Source organism: Sebastes umbrosus, chromosome 12 (genome assembly GCF_015220745.1).
Source record: "Sebastes umbrosus isolate fSebUmb1 chromosome 12, fSebUmb1.pri, whole genome shotgun sequence".
Lineage (NCBI taxonomy): Eukaryota > Metazoa > Chordata > Actinopteri > Perciformes > Sebastidae > Sebastes > Sebastes umbrosus.
Genome location: NC_051280.1, coordinates 3,795,491 through 3,815,145, shown reverse-complemented (window position 1 = coordinate 3,815,145; position 19,655 = coordinate 3,795,491). Strand labels below are relative to the sequence as shown.

Genomic DNA, 19,655 nt, shown 5'->3' with positions numbered 1-19,655 from the left:
ACCTGTTTTTCTTTTGCGATAAAAGCATTGAAATATTAATTTGTGACATGCGAAAAAATGCAGCGTCCCAATAGCACAAGCAGAGAAAAGTCCTAAAGTCAGCTAACGGGCATGTCGGGTACTGATAGCCCAGAGCTGTAACGTTAGCTAGTACAAGTTTGCTAACATTAGTCAACATAAGCTAGCAGCAAAGAGTGTTGTGTCTTATTGCTTATTAATACAACTTTTAAGTTGTAATAAAACAGCTGTGTTATTTCATCTTACATAGTCTGAAATATCAGAAACATGGGCATTTATGGTATTTGTGTGAGTCCCAATTTGTAGTTCAATTGAGCTTCCGTCATTATACATAGCCACTTGTCCGTTTTGGGCATCCAGATTGTTTTCTAAAAAAGGGTAAGCTAACTGGACTTTGTGCTATAGATATCTATCTGACCATTCTGCAGGGAACCACGTCTATAAAGACTAGGTCTGTGAAGTTAACGCGATAATAACACGTTAACGCAAAATCGTTTTAACGCCACTAATTTCTTTAATGCATTGACGCAATCGATCTTGCCTGTTGGGCTGCAGTTTGCCATGTTATGATGTGAGCATATTGTTTTATGCTAAATGCAATACCTGTGAGGGTTTCTGGACAACATCTGTCATTGTTTAGTGTTGTTCATTGATTTCCAGTAATAAATGTATACATATATTTGTGTAAAGCAGCATATTTGTCCACTCCCATGTTGATAAGAGTATTAAATACTTGACAAATCTCCCTTTAAGGTACATTTTGAACAGATAAAAAAAAAGTGTGATTAATTTGCGATTAATTAAAAAAAAATAATTGAATCTATTGATAGCCATATTAAAATATATATATATATATATATTTATTTATTTATTTTTTTTTTGGTAAGTTCTGTACATATTGTATACACGCGTTTACCTGCTCATGCCTCATTGTTGTCCTAAAGCACGGAGTGAGTCATCTTAAGTAATGTAGGATCTTTGCTAAAGGGGGTGTGCACGTGCAGGTTGAGGGGCGGGCACCACTGCAGTCCTCCTACATTCACCTCTCCTCCTGTCCTGTCTCCTGTCTCAGATACAGTCAAGCGTTACTTGCCTCCGCAGGGCAACATTGTTATTTAGGGGGTCTGGTAGGTGACAGGGACAGACCGACATGATGGCCGGCGTGGTGGCAGCACCGAAGCGACAGGACACCCGCAAACTGTTCGAGAACCTGACCGGAGCTGGTAAATCCATCGCTGTGCTGACAAGCGGAGGAGATGCTCAAGGTAACGTTGTGCAGCTCGAGTTCCATTATCGGACAGCTCTGCTGCCTCTTTTGAGTCTACCAATTCAATGCTGCCAATTAACAACAAGGGGAATATAACTGAGCTCTCATGTCATGGGTCGTTTTTTTCTAATAACGCACGATAATTGTATTTATTGTCTCAAATTGGTAAGGTTTAAATTAAGGAGCGTTAAGCTAGGTTATAACGTTAGTTAGCTAGCTATAACACCATCATGTTGCTGTTGGACAACTATGTGTAGCATTTCACGCTGTTTCACAATTTTTTTTTGGTGTAGGTTTGCCAATATGAATCCTCCATATTCAATAGGAGACATGACAGAAACATGTCAGCTAAAGACCTGTCCAATAATGGATGTGTGGCCGCAAGCTTGTCCGATAAAGGATCCAGTACGTTACAGTTACATTCTCCTGTAGAGCAAGTCGACGAAGGGGCTGTTTAAAAACGTCTCAGACCATCAAAGCGGACAAGTTTGGTTTATTTAAGCAGCATATGGATATATATTTATTCTACCTTATTATCTATAAGGTGCTAAATGAATCTGTTATGCAACAACTGACTCTCCCATCCACACTCCTGTCTCACATATATTTGAATATCAGTGAGATTTAGCCATTTATTAGTATTATATTAACCCATATTAATAATCCAGGCCTGCTAAAATGAGTCTAGGTTGGAGTATGATGTGCTTTTGGATCATTTGTAAAAATAAAAAAAAGCAGCATTAATATCAACAAGTGGTAGAGATGATGGAATAATACAAAATGCATCTCCCTACATAAAGTCTATAATTATCATGCATCCTGCACCATTGCATTTATATTATGGACTGTGTGCATGCACAGCACAGATGGTGCATGTGTGTGTGTGTGTGTGTTGGTGTGTGTTTGTGTGCATGCATCTGCGTCCCTGTGCGCATCCACGGTGCCACCAGGACACATAATGAAATCATCAGCCCAAGGGAATCATGATATTTCTCTTGTATTCCCACAATGAGTTCAGTCAGTGTTGAATGACTTTGCTGTAGGTTTTAGCTCATAGCTACAGAATAGAATATTTATTCTAGCCTAAGTCCTTCTTATTTAGGACTGCCTAGAGTTTTTAGGTGTCCTGTTGTATTAAAACCATGTCATTTGTTTGGATAAGTTGGATAAATAAGTTTTGAAAAGTAATAGTGATCATCAGGAAAAAAAGCTCCTATATCCCAGTAGATGTGTAAAAACACTTGTCTTGCATTACAGAGGATGAGGAGGTAATGAGAGAACCAGAGTCAAGTTAGACAGAGTAAAACACCCCACTTCCGATTGAACCTTTCAAAGTAAATATCTGATCTTTCAGTTTGCTCTGTGGCGCTTTAATTTTGAAGGCGTTATATATCGACTTCCGGTGTGTTTGCTGGTACCTTCACCCATCCTTCACTGAGGGCTGTGCTGCCTACGTGAGAAGCAGCGAGTAGACCAACGCTGCAGTGATGTGGGTAGTGATGCTGAATAGAAGTCCAATTAATGCAAATAAACTAAAAAATGTTACTCTTAAAATGAGGGGTTTTATTAAGTAAAATAGTAAATTATTATATGCCATTGCTAATTAATATTCATGAGATATCTCCATGGGGATGTATTAAGTGTATTTAGAGCTTCACTAATGACCTCATAACACGTTATGCTGTTTTTGTATCACTCGAGCATCCTTGTATAGTGCTCTTATAATGTATTTGAAACATCATCACGACATGTATTTTTATTCCCATTTATATTTTGTCCTTCTGTGGTGTATCTATGTTGTGCTCTGCCATCTATAGCTACATACAGTGCTGTAGGTTCACCACAGGCTGTTACATAACACTGTGTGTCTATAGGCTGCAGCACATCAGCTCCCTTGCTGCTGGATATTACAGCAAACCTTTGTTGAACTAACGTGAAACAGCATCTGACATTTAATTGAAACTGATGATGCACAGAGTCAGACATGCATTACCAGCATCCTATATTTCTTCCATTCATAACTACTGGATGCTGGTTTTTATTGTTAATTGAAGATTCAATGTCTAAGGGAAATACTTTACCATCTATATGGGTATTTGTAGCCTGCGCCTTGAGTAGATGTCAGTTCAGATCGGAGCACTTTGGAAAACGCAGCTGCAACCGTTATGTAAACCGTAACATCAGTCATTGGTCCTCATGCACAAGCACTAATTTCCATAATTTATATGTAAATAAAGTTTCTGAACTATTCCATGCTTGCATAAATCTGATGAAGAACAATCATTGTTTTTAGAATGTATTAGAATTTTATTCCCAGAATTTATTTATTCATGAACATTAAATAAATTGAATTATTTTCCAAAAACTCTAAAGAGAATCTAAAGAGACATACTGTTTGTTACACATATCGTGATTTTTCATTAGTTACAAACAAGTGGAATGTGTTGTTTAAATTACCTCCAGACATTAGATTATAGTAGCAATAATAATAATAATAATAAATAATATAGTTAATTTAATTAAATAGAAAATCAACAAAGAAAAGCAACAAGCTAAAATGCTGAATATGTTATATTAAAAGCCAAACAAGGATATGAGCTTTTCTGTTACAGATGTTAACCTTCAGTTAACCTTCAACCCAGCGTGTTCGTCTGAGTTTATGCAAATTTAGCCTTTTGAGATTATTTTTTACGCTTTTTACGTCTGTTGAACGTGTCAGCACCTAGAAACATTGCTGACAACCCACTGTAGTGCCTGTCATTCGGTAAACAACCAGTAGAAATACATGGTTCATGTTGCAAAGTCATCTACAAGCCAGGTTCAAACTGTTCTGTCTGACGATCCTGTGTTTTTATGCCAGAGCACTTTGCAGTGTGCCAACCTCAGTGAAATGAATAAGGGGCTACATTTGTTTGTTGTATGCAGTGCTGTTTTCTGTCTGAACAGAGCCTAAATCATGACGTTGTCATCCAAGAAGCGGTCACATCCCGTGCACATTCTGCAGACAAGAGCGAGTGAATGGGACGGGTTGTTTAAAGCATGCGGTGTGGGAGGACATTTGGCAGAGTGAGCTCTGTTGACTGGGAGGGGCAGCTTGTGCCCGCTGTGCTCAGTGCTCCGCTTCACTCATACTGCCACAGAGAATGGGCTCAGGAAGATCTAATGCATCCTGCCTTTATAAAAGTCATCATTTCATATCAGTATGCGTCGTATGATAAAAGTCTTAATAAGTGGGATGATTCACAGTGAGCTGGTCTTGAGACCCCTCAGTGAAGGTTTTTGACAAAACAAGCAATTTGGTAATTTGGTCCATCAAGCTTTAGGTTTACTAATTAGATTTTTTTTGTTAATTTCTAAGATTTTGCAGACTTAAGCGTATAATATGTCATTTTCTAGGGTCTCTCAATCAAAACAATAACAAAACAGAGTTTGGCGACATTGTGAAGTAGCGTGGAATCATGGGAGTTGTTGTCTTCACCACCATTGCAGTCATTGCAGTCAGTGTCTCCCGGTTAGGATTCCTTCAGCGTTCATCATCCAGGAGGTTTTGAGCCGAATTATCCGCAGAGGTTATTCTTCTCCAAAACACACAGACGTGGTGATTAAAACCAGTAAAAACACTGAATCAAGTAGTTTTACATTCAAATTCAGTGTTTCTCCAAAGCTGTTTGGCAGACACAGCAGCTCCTCAGCTTGTTTCTCTGAGAACTTAAAAGCCAGAAAAATACTACACAAATATACCACAAATATCTAAAAAGTCTATCGTAAAAATAAAAAGTCAATTTTATGACACCTTGATTAAAATTAAGGATTTCTCTAGGTTTAAAAATGGTTGGAAACATTTGGGATTGTGTAAGTATACAACTAAACAAAATATTAGGGCTGTCAATCGATTAAAATATTTAATCGCAATTAATTGCAAATTAACACTTTTTATCTGTTCAAAATGTACCTTAAGGGGAGATTTGTCAAGTATTTAATACTCTTATCAATATGGGAGTGGGCAAATATGCTGCTTTATGTAAATGTATGTATATATTTATTATTGGAAATAAATTAACAACACAAAACAATGACAGATATTGTCCAGAAACCCTCACAGGTACTGCATTTAGCATAAAATAATATGCTCAAATCATAACATGGCAAACTGCAGCCCAACAGGCAACAACAGCTGTCAGTGTGTCAGTGTGCTGACTTGACTATGATTTGCCCCAAACTGCATGTGATTATCATAAAGTGGGCATGTCTGTAAAAGGGAGACTCGTGGGTACCCATAGAACCCATTTTCATTCACATATCTTGAGGTCAGAGGTCAAGGGACCCCTTTGAAAATGGCCATGACCATCCTCACCAAAATTTAAGTTTGGAGTGTTATTTAGCCTCCTTCTCGACAAGCTAGTATGACATGGTTGGTACAAATGGATTCCTTAGGTTTTTGTAGTTTCATATGATATGATATATATGATAATATCTTCACTCTAGCTTTAAAACTACCACCTAAAAATCACAAATTGCATTAATGCGTTAAAGAAATTAGTGGCATTTAAACAAATTTGCGTTAACACGTTATCCCGTTAACTTTGACAGCCCTACAAAATATATAACACAGGTCAAGTCATTTTTAGACATTTTAATGCAGAAAAGATACATATTGTACCTTTAACAATTAATCAGTTATTTGGAAAAAAATGACTTGTTTTTTGAACAGATTATGAGAATAACCATTAATTGCAGCTGTAATTCTCATTTGTAGACTATTTCCCTTTGCAGTGATCTTTTATCATTGGCTTCCATATCCAATTTAAAGTTTAATCATATCTCTCAGTCTGCATGTATCTGATGCAATGCTGATGCTACAAGATATGACCTCTCTTAGCCAGTTGTACATCAAATACTTTCATTTAATCAATCAATACCAACCAATATCAGCCTCTGTCTGCTTATGTGAAATTGTACAATCAATATGTTGATCACAGACTCGGTCTGAGATTTATAGTCTGTGCTATTTCTAATTCCACTAAGTGCTGCGACAGACTCCTGTTCCCTCTCTCTGTTTCTCTTTTTGCTGGTCTGTCTGGCTCCTACCACTCCCTGTTTATGCTGTTATGTCAACTATTTCTCTCTTTCTCTCTCTGTCAGTTTTGACCTTATTAAATAGTGATTTACCAAAATTGAGTGGAAGAAGGAAACTTTTTTTCCAATGGCAATTGTTTTATTATTTTTGAATGTATAGCAAATACTCATGACTTGCAAATTTTCCACTTGTTTGTGCTCCTCCAATGTGTGCATTCTTAGTTTATTCGTTTCCATTCTTTGGCTATTTGCATACCATATCAAACACATCATGGCAGCAACAAGAATGCATATTGAGAAATTGTTTCCGTGACAACCTTTAAATCTTCTCTGTCCGTTAACAGGTATGAATGCGGCCGTCCGGGCCGTCGTCCGAATGGGCATCTACGTGGGAGCAAAGGTCTACTTCATCTACGAGGTGAGGCGTGACTCATGGCTCAGACTACAGACGTGGCCTCTGGGCAGTCTGCCGTCTCTGTCGTACTCGACAGTGAGCTAAATTAGTAGACGAGTCTCCCTCGTTGGGCTGCGATTGTCTTTGAGAGAGCCAGCAGGACTCAAAGACTTGATGTTACCCTGCATTTGACCTTAAAAAGTTTAAATCTAAATAAGTGTTGATACATAGAAAGTGGATTAGTGGGCAACTCCGGGTTCTGAAAATAGTTGATATTCAACACACTGTCACTCCCAACTCACTCCCAACTTGTCAAATACCAACGCTTGGTCAGTGGCCCTACGCTTCAGACTATGACACTCTAGGTACCCTTCTAGCATCAGTTTTAGACTCAGGGACGGCATCATGTCTGAAAAGTGAAGCCAATGCTGAAGTGCCTTAAATTTGCATTCTTTCTAACAGCCAGCAGGGGGCGACTCCTCTGGTTGCAAAAAGAAGTCTGATTGTATAGAAGTCTATGAGAAAATGAGCCTACTTCTCACTTGATTTATTACCTCAGTAAACATTGTAAACATGAGTTTATGGTCTCAATCACTAGTTTCAAGTCTTCTTCAATACAGCATGATGTTCATTTAGTAAATTATGGTCCCATTTAGAGTCAAATAGACCATAAAGCAGGGGATTTGCACTTTGCAATAATAACCATTTTCCTCTTTCCTTGGTGGATATGAATTCTGGATGCTGGGCCTGTCTCCATGTCATCTTATTTATCCACTGTCCCCAGAGGTAAATTGTACTTCCTGCTCATTGCTGAAACTATTTAAACTCCCTATAAGGTCGGTCTTTATTTATAACCTACTGGTAGCAAGGCAAATATTTGCATTCATATAGATACTTTAATGTATAACACAGATCTTATGATGGTTAACACTGGCTTGTTCATAGTGAATAGCTACATTTACTAATTTAGATAAAGCCAACTCATATTTAGTCTTTCAGTTCAATGTGTTGAGTTTAGTGACATGAAGATCAGTGGTACATAATAGAAATATACTGATTCTGATTTTCTTTCTTTATAAGAATTACATACTAAGAACAGCATGCACAAACGTTATTGTAACTTTCCTTTCATGGAAAATTTAAATTTTATTGTATGTTCACAATAAAACATTCACTATAAAATAACTCACATTTTCTCCAAAACTGCTAAATTTACAAGACTTTCTTGTTGTCAAAACATTTTCTTTAAGGTTGTTCCTGCATGGCTTATGTTGGACTTGCAGGAGCTTTATGTCTTCTTTACTCACGCTGAAGAACTTCCACATCGACGACATGATGTGTGCGACTGTGTGCTTTACGTAAAACCATCATGCGGCACATGTGTGTAAATTTGACCGGCAAAAAATATACAAAATATATATATGAGATATATATGAGCCTGGTGGCTGTTCGATCGGTGCATCTCTAAAAAAAGTTGACCATGCATGTCCATTTTGCTTTACACTTCTTTTTCTAGCTATTAAAGGTAATTCCTATTTCCCTAAAAACCTGTTTTATGTTTTAGCATTTTACAAGTATCTTCATTTGAGTTTTGATAATCATCACTTTCTTTGACAATTTAAAGATAAAGCTTTCATCACTCATTTTTTCATTTATGGCTCGTGTGCTGAGATAGTTGTGCGAATTTGCAAAAATATAAAACATCTTCAATGTTTTTTGATGCATCTTAGAACAGTTTTATATGGCTAATCCATCATGCATTAATGCTACTTTTATAGACAGTGAATATGTAAAATGTAAATGCAACTTTGAGGGATTTGTTCCCACTAGTGTCACACATGTCACACTACAGCCATTCATGGGGCTTTACATAGTTAGACCTATTATGATTCAATATCAGAAAAAAGCAACAATAAATCCCCGTTTCATTAATATCTTAAAGTCGTTCGATATCGAATGTCTGAGAATATTATCTGCAGTTTGAGTGGGCGTGACGCCACTGATGACAGCTAGAGATGATCTGGTCTCAGTGTGGATATATTTGGATTACCAGGGGCAGACTTCATCCTTCTCTGGCTGCACTGTCATCCCCTTCAGCCTTAGACAACCACTGGGCTGTGAGTAACGACAGCTGAGTGCCATGATGCCTTTCTTTTGGTTGGGACTCCGGCTGGTAGTTTGGATCAGCACACAGACTAAAAAAACTGTAGAACCTAAGAAGCATAACTATCAACGCCAAAAGATCATATTTAATTTCTCATTCTGTTTTGATTATATTGTTTTCAAACATTTGGGCAACCACTCGGTCTGAGAAGTGAAGCCAATGCTGAAGCACCTTTAAACTTGCATTCTTTCTAGTAGCCAGCAAGGGGCGACTCCTCTGGTTGCAAAAAGAAGAAAAGAAAATGAGCCTACTTCTCACTTGATTTATTACCTCAGTCAACATTGTAAACATGAGTTTATGGTCTCAATCGCTAGTTTCAAGTCTTCTTCAATAAATCATGATGTTCATTTAGTAAATAATGGTCCCATTTAGAGCCAGATAGACCATAAAGCAGGGGATACTTTAGGACAATTGACAGGTTGCTACCACGTCTGGGTTTCATCCTTGTTTTCGTCTCAGAACTTTAACCCTTTCATAGTGTGTTTTCAGTTCTTGAAAGTTAATTGTAATATTTTGGTCGTCTAAAAATGTCTTATTCAACGTTCGGTTGTACTTAGCTCCATCCTCTCATGTTAATTCTGGTACTTCTGTTTTTTTATTTTACCAATTTCATACATTTTATATACTAAAAAAATAATTAAATATTTGAAAAAAAAAATCTTTGACAGATTCATTTGTAGCAAAGATAACATTTACAGTAGCTGCAGCCCTAAACATATTACGGCTCAGGATGAGAATATAGTGACCCACAGTCGCGATTACTGTTTACGTAGGTGTCCTATATGATCCAGTGAACATTTATCATATGTGTCTGTCCTCTCAGGGATACCAGGGGATGGTGGACGGAGGAGGCTACATCAAAGAGGCGACATGGGAAAGCGTCTCCAGCATGTTGCAAGTGGTGAGCCGAGCTTTCTGATGCTGTTTCAGGTCGCGCCCTCTTGATATAGTTACATGTGGCTCTTATATTCAGCTATCAATAAAAGACTTGATCCAGTGTTAATGTTATAATTATCACTGTATATTTTAGCACCATAAAATGGCATTTGTAAATGATTTCTGGCAGAGGAGCAGCAGTATTGGTGCTTCGGCCAACACAGCGGAATATCTGCTGTGTTGTAGGACATCTGTGATGATCATTGGATGTGACTCAGCAGCAACGCTTTTAGCTTTGAGCCAAATGAGTCTGTGATTGAATTAGACCTTTGCACTGTTTGTCATTGACATTGTCTAAATGACATTCAGTGCAACAATGAAAAACGATTTGTCTTGTAGATATCGTAAACGAGATAATAATGTGATTTCAGATTGTAATTTGTGTTTCCCTCAGGGTGGCACAGTCATCGGCAGCGCCCGCTGTAAAGAGTTCCGTACCCACGAGGGCCGCTTGAAAGCCGCACACAACCTTGTGCAGCGCAGAATCACCAACCTGTGTGTGATCGGTGGAGACGGCAGCCTGACCGGAGCCAACCTGTTCAGAGAGGAGTGGAGCGGCCTGTTGGATGAGCTCCTCCAACAAGGTGATTGCTCATTCTTGACTCCACATTCCACACTACTCTGACTTTACAGGTGTAAAGAGAGTCGCCTCCCTCCCTCCCTCTCATGTCTTTCAGGTCTGATCGATAAGGAGGCAGCCCGCAGTAACTCGGAGCTCCATATCGTCGGCATGGTCGGCTCCATCGACAATGACTTCTGCGGCACCGACATGACCATCGGCACCGACTCGGCACTGCACAGGATCATTGAGGTGGTGGACGCCATCATGACCACCGCTCAGAGGTGAACAAATCCAAAGACAAGACATACAAGACATGATATAAAAGATGAGAAGATAAGTCCACGGGATTACACTGATATGTTCTGACATTTCTTTTGTTTATCACTGTTTTTCCAGCCACCAGAGGACATTTGTGCTGGAGGTCATGGGCAGGCACTGCGGGTAGGCTCGTCACCTCGTGTTACAGTACATCACAGAGAGATAGAAACACCATACACATAAGAACATATACATAAGAATATATATGCAAGTGAGATATGTTACTGCACATACTAATTCACAAAAACCAAACAAACCACACCAAAATGTATGCTGACAACATTTTGAATATCACATGCACATTTTAAAGTAACATGCTTTGAAGTCCGTAGATCTGGTAGAATTTAAGAGTGCACATATTATTTACAATGCAAGAAATAACGTACTTCCTGGCAACATACAAAAATGTTTTCAGACAGACGGGGGTTTAAATAAAAAAATAAAAAAAAACTTTATGTTCGTACCACTAGGAAGAGCATGTTTCAATTTGTGGGGTGAATTTATGGAATGGATCAGATGAAGAAATTAAACGAAATACAAATATAAATCAATTTAAGAAAATGTTTTAAAAAATGTTTTTGAGAGGTACAGGGATGAGGAAGGGGCCTTGCCTCTTTTGGGACCGTGACGCTCGTTGATGTCTTTTATTTTTATATTAAGATGATTATTTATGTGTACAGTATATTAGGAGCTGCAACTAATGAGTATTTTCATTGTCGATTAATCTGTCAATTATTTTCTTGATTAATCGACTAGTTGTTTGGTCTATAAAATGTCAGAATATGGGGAAAAATGTTGATCAGTGTTTCCCAAAGCCCAACATGACGTCCTCAAATGTCTTGTTTTGTCCACAACTTAAAGATATTCAGTTTACTGTCATAGAGGAGTAAAGAAACCAGGAAATATTCACATTTAAGAAGCTGGAATCAGAGAATTTTTTTTTTTTTTTTAATTACTCAAACCAATTGATAGATTATCGGATTAAAATAGTTGGTGATTCATTTAATAGTCAACAACTAATCAATTAATCATTGCAGCTTTACAGTATGTGATAAATATTAAGTTCATGATTTAAGTAAAGGTGAAAAGTGTACGACCATATAAGTGTTAACTTCTGTCTACTCCTTTTGGAATATATAATATTAACTTATTTAGTTTATTTAGAATTTGCTGTCGATGTTTACTGTTCAATTTATTGGTTATTCTTGTTTTGTTTTCTTATTTGTTACATGTTTGAAGTAAATATATTTAATCTCATCTAACAAGCCAAATCCATTCTAAATATATATTATCAGATTTAACTTAACTAAATTAATTAATTAACTTTTTTTTCTCTCGTATTCTTTTGGAAAGCATATTCTGAGCTTTGAATAAATCATGACTTGGTCAAAATATTTTTTGTGGAAATATAGATGAGGCCCATGCATGTGTGTGTTGGGCAATAGTCTGTGTCAATGAAATATTCCACAACAAATATCTGTTACAGGGAAGTAAAGATTCAAGGTAATTATTAAAATGTGTGTGTGTGTGTGTGCAGATACCTGGCCCTGGTTAGTGCCCTGGCCTGCGGAGCAGACTGGGTGTTTATCCCAGAAATGCCTCCTGAAGATGGCTGGGAGGACAGCATGTGTCAGAAACTGTCTGAGGTAACACACACACACACACACACACACACACACACACACACACACAAACACATCAGAAGACTAGACCAGACACTAAAAGACCTTTTTGGTGTAGAAGATTCATGTGTAAAAGAGCAGCTCGGGTGGGACTCGAACCCACAACCTTTGAATCACCTATCTATCTATTGCACCACAGAGCCTGTCATGTACAGGACAATATCTGCAGACATCATAACTCCCTAACTTGCCAGTTTCAGGAAAAGTTGACTACCACTTCAGGGAGTTGTTTAACTCAACTTTTCTCATATACACTGCAAACACTGACCCCGCTTGAATAAAAGCAGTTCATGGAGCAGCTGGCTTTTTCTAAGTCGGTATCAAATTTGTGGTTGTTCATCTCAGCTTCACTTGACCATTCACTTGTCAATGTAAAGTGGGGATTAGAAGTGGGTGCCGGTAGCTAAAGGAGCTTGTTTTTAATGGAGATTCATGTATAGTAAGAGTCATATATATATTTCCCCTCTAAAACCCATACTACTCATTTTTACAAGTTACAAGGTTTTGCAAAATAGTAGTTGACTAGTTGATCTGCACATATGCTTTTTTTCAGAGGTGTAATAATAATTTATCCATTCAATGTTTCACATTGTCTTTCCAACAAGTGCTAAAAGGCGATTTAACTAATACACTTTTCTGAGTAATCCGACCATGGATTTATTAAGAGAGTTGGATAAGGCGACGCCGGTCAATATTGCTGCCTATTTGTGTCAGTGGCCAACCGCACTACTGTGGCCAAAAAAGGTACTTCTCCATAGGAGAAACAATTGTTTAAATATAGGAAATCAAAGTGCATGTCAGCAGCAAAAGGAGCCTGTTGATGAACATGAATACACAGATTTGTGTCCTCTCTCTCCACAAAAGAGCGACTCTGGTGGGACTCGAACCCACAGCCTTTGAATTACAACTCAAGTTGTTGACTAGAAGTCCAATGCGCTATCCATTGCGCCACAGAGCCGGCTGCTTCTAATTATAGACACACAGCCACATGCCTACACACACTCCTTTAACCCTTTGAACTCTGCAGTAGACACGGTCCGCCAGTGCCTACATTGGTATTTTTGCTTATTGTGAGGTCATTTCTTGGAGTATCTTCAAATTCTTCATATCACTAGAATCTGTACAACCTAGGCTAAAAGGTTATATAAGTCAATAAACCATAGTAATTGACAAAAGTATTGAGATTGTGTCATAAATAAAAAACATACAAAAATTGGATGTTTTTTTCATAAAATGTTAAACAGATGTTAAATAAACACACAAAACATATTGATCCAAACGATTTCTAAATATAGAAACATGAACAAAATGTTTCTTAACACCCCATAAGTTATCTGAACTCTGCACAATTTTTTGTTTTTGAGATATGCTCATTTTAATGAGCAGAAAAAGTGCAAAGGCGTTTTGATAGTTTTGATAGGTTCTGCACGTAACATAACTTAATGACCTCATCATGAGCGTACTACATGATGACGTGAAAGACAGAAGCCTTGGCTTTCCACTGCAAAAAGATTGAATGCTCTAGCTCTTATGGTTTTTATTTGAGATTTACTTAAACAGGATCATGCAGACAGCAACCTACCATGGCCGCCTGCGGGAGGTCTGTTTTTAAAGGGTTAAAGGAATACTACGGCCATTTTCAAAATTCATACATGTTATTCCTATGGTCTAAGACTTTGCAAAAAATATTAGTAAACATAAACAACTCTCCCAAAACCAAAAACCAGAGTGCTAAAACTCAAACTTGTGATGTCCTAGGGTATAAAGTGTGGAGTTTTTCCATAGACCATGAATGGGGAGAGATGTTCTAGATGACACTGAGAGCACCCAGGGAAATGTTCTGAGTATATGGGGACATTTTCTTTTTCACAACTGACAACACTACAATAGCATGAAGCTCATTTGGGTATAAAAAAGAAAACAAACTTTCTGTGGATCCATTCATTGTCTATGGAGCAGCTCCAGACTTTAAACCCCATGACATCACAAGTCTAAGACTTACTTCTCTGGTTCCTGGCTTTGAGAGAGAGGAGCTCATGTTCACAAACATTGATTGAACTTTCATAGGCCATGGAATACAACATTAGAATTCTTCATTTGGGTGGTGTTCCCCTTTAAGACTTTTCAGCACATTGTGACATTGATTTTAGATCATCAGATGATTTGAAGAGGAATTTAAATTTGTTACTATGTACAATATTGTTATTCTATGACAGTTCTCTATAGAACAAATAGCAATTAACAATACACATTTTGTTTAATCTGATACTGACTGATGCCTTTTCAGTAAATTTGATGTGGTGAGTGTGTTTGTTATCGTCCAGAGCCGATCTCGAGGTTCCAGGTTGAACATTATCATAGTTGCTGAAGGAGCCATTGACAGACAAGGACAACCCATTACCTCTAATTTTGTGAAGGATGTGAGTAGCGCTCAGTTTCAGACTGACGCAGAGGGGGAACCAGAAGCTGGACCAACTGGTGGACAGAAATATGTGTGATAAATTACAGCACAGCGTTTTCACAGTGTTTTTTTTTGTCTTGTCCAGACACTTGCCACATTTTGAGAGAAGGAATGAAAAATTTAATATTTTTTACAATCAAGTTTTGGTGTCAGTGTGGTTTCTTTAGCTACCATTTTGCACCAATGATTAATAATAATACTGGAAGAAATCTGTCCGACAATTTTGACACCCTCAATAGCAGAAAATACATTTCTCTGATGTGTAAAACTAGCCGCTGAATGGTCATACTTTCAAGCCGTTTATTTTGAATTACATCAATCTTTGACTGACATGTTGGTCTGTAAATGAAAGTGGCATTTACCTCAAACATTGTCCTGCCTGTCAGTGAGGGGGTGATATGATCTCCCTTAGTTTCACGCAGTTCCACTGACTGACAATTGGTGGCAGTAATGTGCATCTTAGTCATCTGTAACTTTGCTATAAAAAGGCAAAGAAGAAGATTGCTAGCTAGCAAACAGGAATTCCTCAAGTTAAAGAGTGGAAGTTTCAAAATATTCAAAACATTTGCTTTCAAAATGTTTTATGAAGAAGGAAAGTCATTCAACACATTTGTTATGCCCCGAGGAAACACGCATACTAACGTTACATTTAACTCATCTGTTAGTTTAAAATGAAACCCCACATGGTATATTTAGAAGAAGAAGAAAGGCACTCTATTAATCTCGAGGGGAAATTCAATTTTTTCACTCTGTTATATTTTAAGTAGTACATAGTACACACAGGCCCAAATACACACACATGCACAAACAGGACCTATATACATGCATTAATGGAGAGATGTCAGAGCGAGGGGGCTGCCCCTGACAGGCACCACAAGCAGTTGGGGGTGGGGGTGCCTTGCTCAAGGGCACCTCAGCAGTGCCCAAGAGGCAAACTGGTATCTCTCCAGCTACCAGTTCACACTCAGTACTTGGTCCATGCGGGGACTTGAACCGGCGACCCTCCGGTTCCCAAGCCAAGTCCCACTACTACTACTACTACTGCCGCCCCTTTAAGCTAACTCTTGTTTCAAAGTAAACCCCACATGGTATCTTTAAGATAACTCTTCTGTCTAATATCCTACCAGAAGTAGGTAAAATAATTAGTTTTAATGTTATGCAGTTAAACATTCTCTGCAGGAGGTTAATTATTGTGCATGACATTTTAAGAAATTTCCTCATCTGACCTTCAGTTTCCCTGCATTGTTAGCAATCCTCGTTGAAAACAAATAGGCCCAGTTAGCTGTAGGTATGAATCTTCTTCCACAATGTGGCAAGTGGTGGCCTGCTCAAGAAAGATGACAAAATGCCCTGTTGTTCTTTACATTAAGGTTTATCAGTAGTTGATCTGAGATTGTCCTCCATTACCGGATCCAGCTTTTGGCAATGCAAAACGTTTTCTGTCATGTTTTCAAATGCTTTTGCTTCTTTCATATCCCTCTAGAACCGTGCCGATAAGAAAAGGCTGAACATTATTATTGTAGCTGAGGGGGCCATAGATTCCCACAACAAGGCAGTAACTCCTGATTATATCAAGGATGTAAGTACAGTGGAGAAGTCTGGTCAAGTCACGGACCCACAAACTCTCCTTCAGAAGCATGGATTGTTTTCCTTCATGGTTTGCTGTTGGGAACACACACCACAAAGTCTAATGCCCTGTGTGTCATTGTTGTGTTCACATTTTTTGCACGTTTCATGCAAGTTATTTTTAATATTTCTTACTAAAATACTGACTCCCTTATGTTGCTTGATTCCATATATCCTTCAGGCATTTAGAATCCCATCCCGTGTCCCTTTGCACCCTTATTTTTTACTGCTGCAAGGTCACTTCCCGCATGCACATTATTTGGCACTCCCTAACATGACAGGATGCATTTTGCATGATTTCTCCTTCTGTTTGTTGTTGTTGTTTTTTTTTGCTTTTTTTAATGCTTGACACTTTTATGTTGCCTTTTTATTTCGGCATTTTCTGAAGATGGTTTCATTTGAAGATGCTGTGAAATTTTACAAAGAATAAATTACATATTAATACTATATTATATGTCTGAGTTGTGTTTTTTTATGTGTTTGAACTTAACTCTTTAAGATAATGTTTTTATACTGTGTATCTGTAATTTTTGGACCCTTTAAATTCATGTTACAGCTCTTTTGTTTAATCACACTGAATTGTGATAAAATATAATACTGTATACTAGATTTTACTGGACATTATTGAATGCAGTTCCTTGTATTGAGCACTTAATCCTCACTATATGCTGTCATCCCACTTTGCTCTACCTCCATATCCAGCTGGTAGTACGCTGCCTGGGTTTTGACACCAGGGTCACCATCTTGGGCCACGTGCAGCGAGGTGGGACCCCCTCGGCCTTTGACAGGATCCTGGTGAGTCACAGTATATTTAATACTTCGCAATGGAAACATTTGTTGTGACATGATTAATTGGTAGTCAAGTCAAAATTACATTCTCAAGTCTTGACCCCTAACATGTTTATTTACTAACACTATAAACATCCTGCTGCTCAGTAATGTCCTTGAAATGACATTTGACCCTTGCAGGCCAGTCGTATGGGCGTGGAGGCGGTGCTGGCGTTACTGGAGGCCTCTCCAACTACCCCGGCCTGCGTCGTGTCTCTAGTTGGCAACCAGGCTGTTCGACTACCACTTATGGAGTGTGTTCAGATGGTAAGAGTGTGTGTGTGTGTGTGTGTGTGCATGTTGGAGAGAAAGGTCATGCAGAGTCTTCCCTAAGTCTGCATTAATGCAGACTTAGGGAAAGTGTACATAAAGCGCTCAAAATGATGATTGACAGTGGGACAGCCCTAAACCCTCACAGACTTTGCGGGGACGTGCCTCAAAGTCTGTGGGTGTGGAGATTATTGATTGGGCCGTAGTCTGCGTGTCATGTGGTTTAAGAGGAATGAGGTGGTAGTGCTCAGAATCACTGAGTCCAGGTGCTCCCAGTTTGGCAAAACCCCGCACTCCGTTTACCGACAAGACAGAAAAACCAACAACACACACACAAACACACACACACACACACACACACACACACACACACACACAAACAGACCCAGAAGCCTGTCACAACAGAAAAGCAGCCTTTGACGTGTGTGATGAAGAACCTCTTCTATGTTTTGTCATCAGACCCAAGAGGTACAGAAGGCCATGGATGAGAAGAAATTTGAAGAAGCAGTGAGACTGCGTGGCAGGTATGTTTTTAACTTCAGCTACTTTAATATGATTAAATATGGAATCCATTTGCCTACAAACAAATTTAAAAGGTAGATGAAACACATAAAAGGCTTAAATAGAGCAAAGAAGTCACTTTTTCCACCTGTTTCATCAGAGGTCCTGTATGATATACAAGATTTATTTATTGCACATATTCATAGCACTCGCTCTCTTGCCTGTTAAACAGTATGTGCCCCAGTATAACTGTGTAAAGGCTTTCCCTCCAGCAGCAACAGAGCTGACATTTTCTACTTCGGCTAACTTTGTTTTTCACATTTGATATCTGCAGGAGCTTTGAAAACAATCTAACCACCTACAGACTCCTCTCCTACCGAACAGCCGATTCTGAACTTCCAAATGTAAGTATGCTTACAACCAAATAATAAACAAAAAAATAATGATTTATCTCAAATGACAAGATTATCACAATTTTAACTCTTCTAATGTATCTTTCCACCAGCGGCTCTGAGATTTGTACGGTAGCATAAGGTACTTCCTGGTCAGGTGCCTTGTGGGTGCTGCAGTCTTTTTGTGACACTAACAGTTTTTCTGTGGCTGTCTCTGTCCTGAGGGAGAGGAGGAGGCGGGGGGTGAAGAGCGTTCTGACGTATGTGATGAGTAATGAGGCTGCAGCAGAGCACGCTCTATAGGTCAGCTTCTGCAGGCGTAGTTCACAGAGCAGACGAGCTTTTCAGCAACTAGTTTAGACCTTTTAGTTGATCCTCCTCCATATTCACTTTGTCTTCTAAATCCCCCATGCTGACATCAAATTTAATTAAAAACATGAGTGAATTTAATTTTTTTTGCTCAGTATCTAGTCTAATTATTAAACTTTTATGAGACAGGAGAGGAACATTTATAACTACATATGTTTCTATGGTAACACAGTGCCACAAAATGACAGTGCCGGTGCTCATTATCTGTCGCTCTTGTCTGTCTTTGCTTATTCCTTCATTGCTCTGCTTACAAGAAGAAATGTAGACACGCAAAGAGTTGCATTAGTGCTTCAGTGAAGTCGTCCCACCAGCCTCCCTGTCAAGGACAATCACAGCGTCAGCTGTGATCTGCTTCAAACCAACCTGAAGTAGCCCTCCTTGCAGTTTACTGTTAAGTCTGTGGAGATGGTGGCCGAGAGTGTCCTTGCTTATTCATAACTCAAACTGGACAGGCTCCACACTCTCTCTGTTAAAAATGGTCAGTGGCTGCGGAAATTAAAGCTCTGGTGCGGGGAGTTTAAAAATATGATGTTGGAATTAAATAGATTGGGAAATCAAACTGTCTTGATATGAAACTGGATTTAGTTAAACCCATTGTGAAGGTGTAGCAGACACTAATAATGTTATTGTGGAAAAACTACAGATCCCAGTGATTTTAATGTTTTAACGTCAGCCAAAGAATTAGATGATTCCTTTCTGATTTTTAAACTTTTATCACATTTGATTTCTCAAAAACCTTTGGAAAAAAGTGTTTTAAAACTGGCTGCCATGCTGAGAATGTGGTTACTTTT

At 38.5% G+C, this 19,655-nt stretch overlaps 1 protein-coding gene and 1 non-coding gene across 8 annotated transcripts in view; one reads left to right on the top strand and one right to left on the bottom strand.

Moving 5' to 3' along the window:
• Positions 1-1,024: 1,024 nt before the first annotated feature.
• Positions 1,025-19,655, top strand: part of LOC119498195 (ATP-dependent 6-phosphofructokinase, platelet type-like) — a 39,965-nt gene continuing 21,334 nt past the window's right edge. For 2 of the 7 annotated variants that reach the window (XM_037786779.1, XM_037786778.1), the window contains exons 1-13: positions 1,026-1,283; positions 6,706-6,779; positions 9,743-9,820; positions 10,250-10,439; positions 10,533-10,698; positions 10,814-10,858; positions 12,273-12,381; positions 16,362-16,457; positions 17,207-17,299; positions 17,474-17,599; positions 18,062-18,126; positions 18,438-18,507; positions 18,720-18,755. In XM_037786779.1, coding sequence (XP_037642707.1) covers positions 1,169-1,283; positions 6,706-6,779; positions 9,743-9,820; positions 10,250-10,439; positions 10,533-10,698; positions 10,814-10,858; positions 12,273-12,381; positions 16,362-16,457; positions 17,207-17,299; positions 17,474-17,599; positions 18,062-18,126; positions 18,438-18,507; positions 18,720-18,755 — 1,263 coding nt within the window. In that variant the 5' untranslated portion in view covers positions 1,026-1,168. Of the gene's footprint in view, positions 1,284-6,705; positions 6,780-9,742; positions 9,821-10,249; positions 10,440-10,532; positions 10,699-10,813; positions 10,859-12,272; positions 12,382-14,741; positions 14,838-16,361; positions 16,458-17,206; positions 17,300-17,473; positions 17,600-18,061; positions 18,127-18,437; positions 18,508-18,719; positions 18,756-19,655 lie in introns of all 7 variants that reach the window. The other 5 variants (XM_037786785.1, XM_037786784.1, XM_037786782.1 and 2 more) reach the window with 3 other exon arrangements.
• Positions 13,284-13,375, bottom strand: trnar-ucu. The gene is given in 2 exon segments: positions 13,284-13,319; positions 13,339-13,375. It is a non-coding gene; the product is annotated as a tRNA-Arg (tRNA).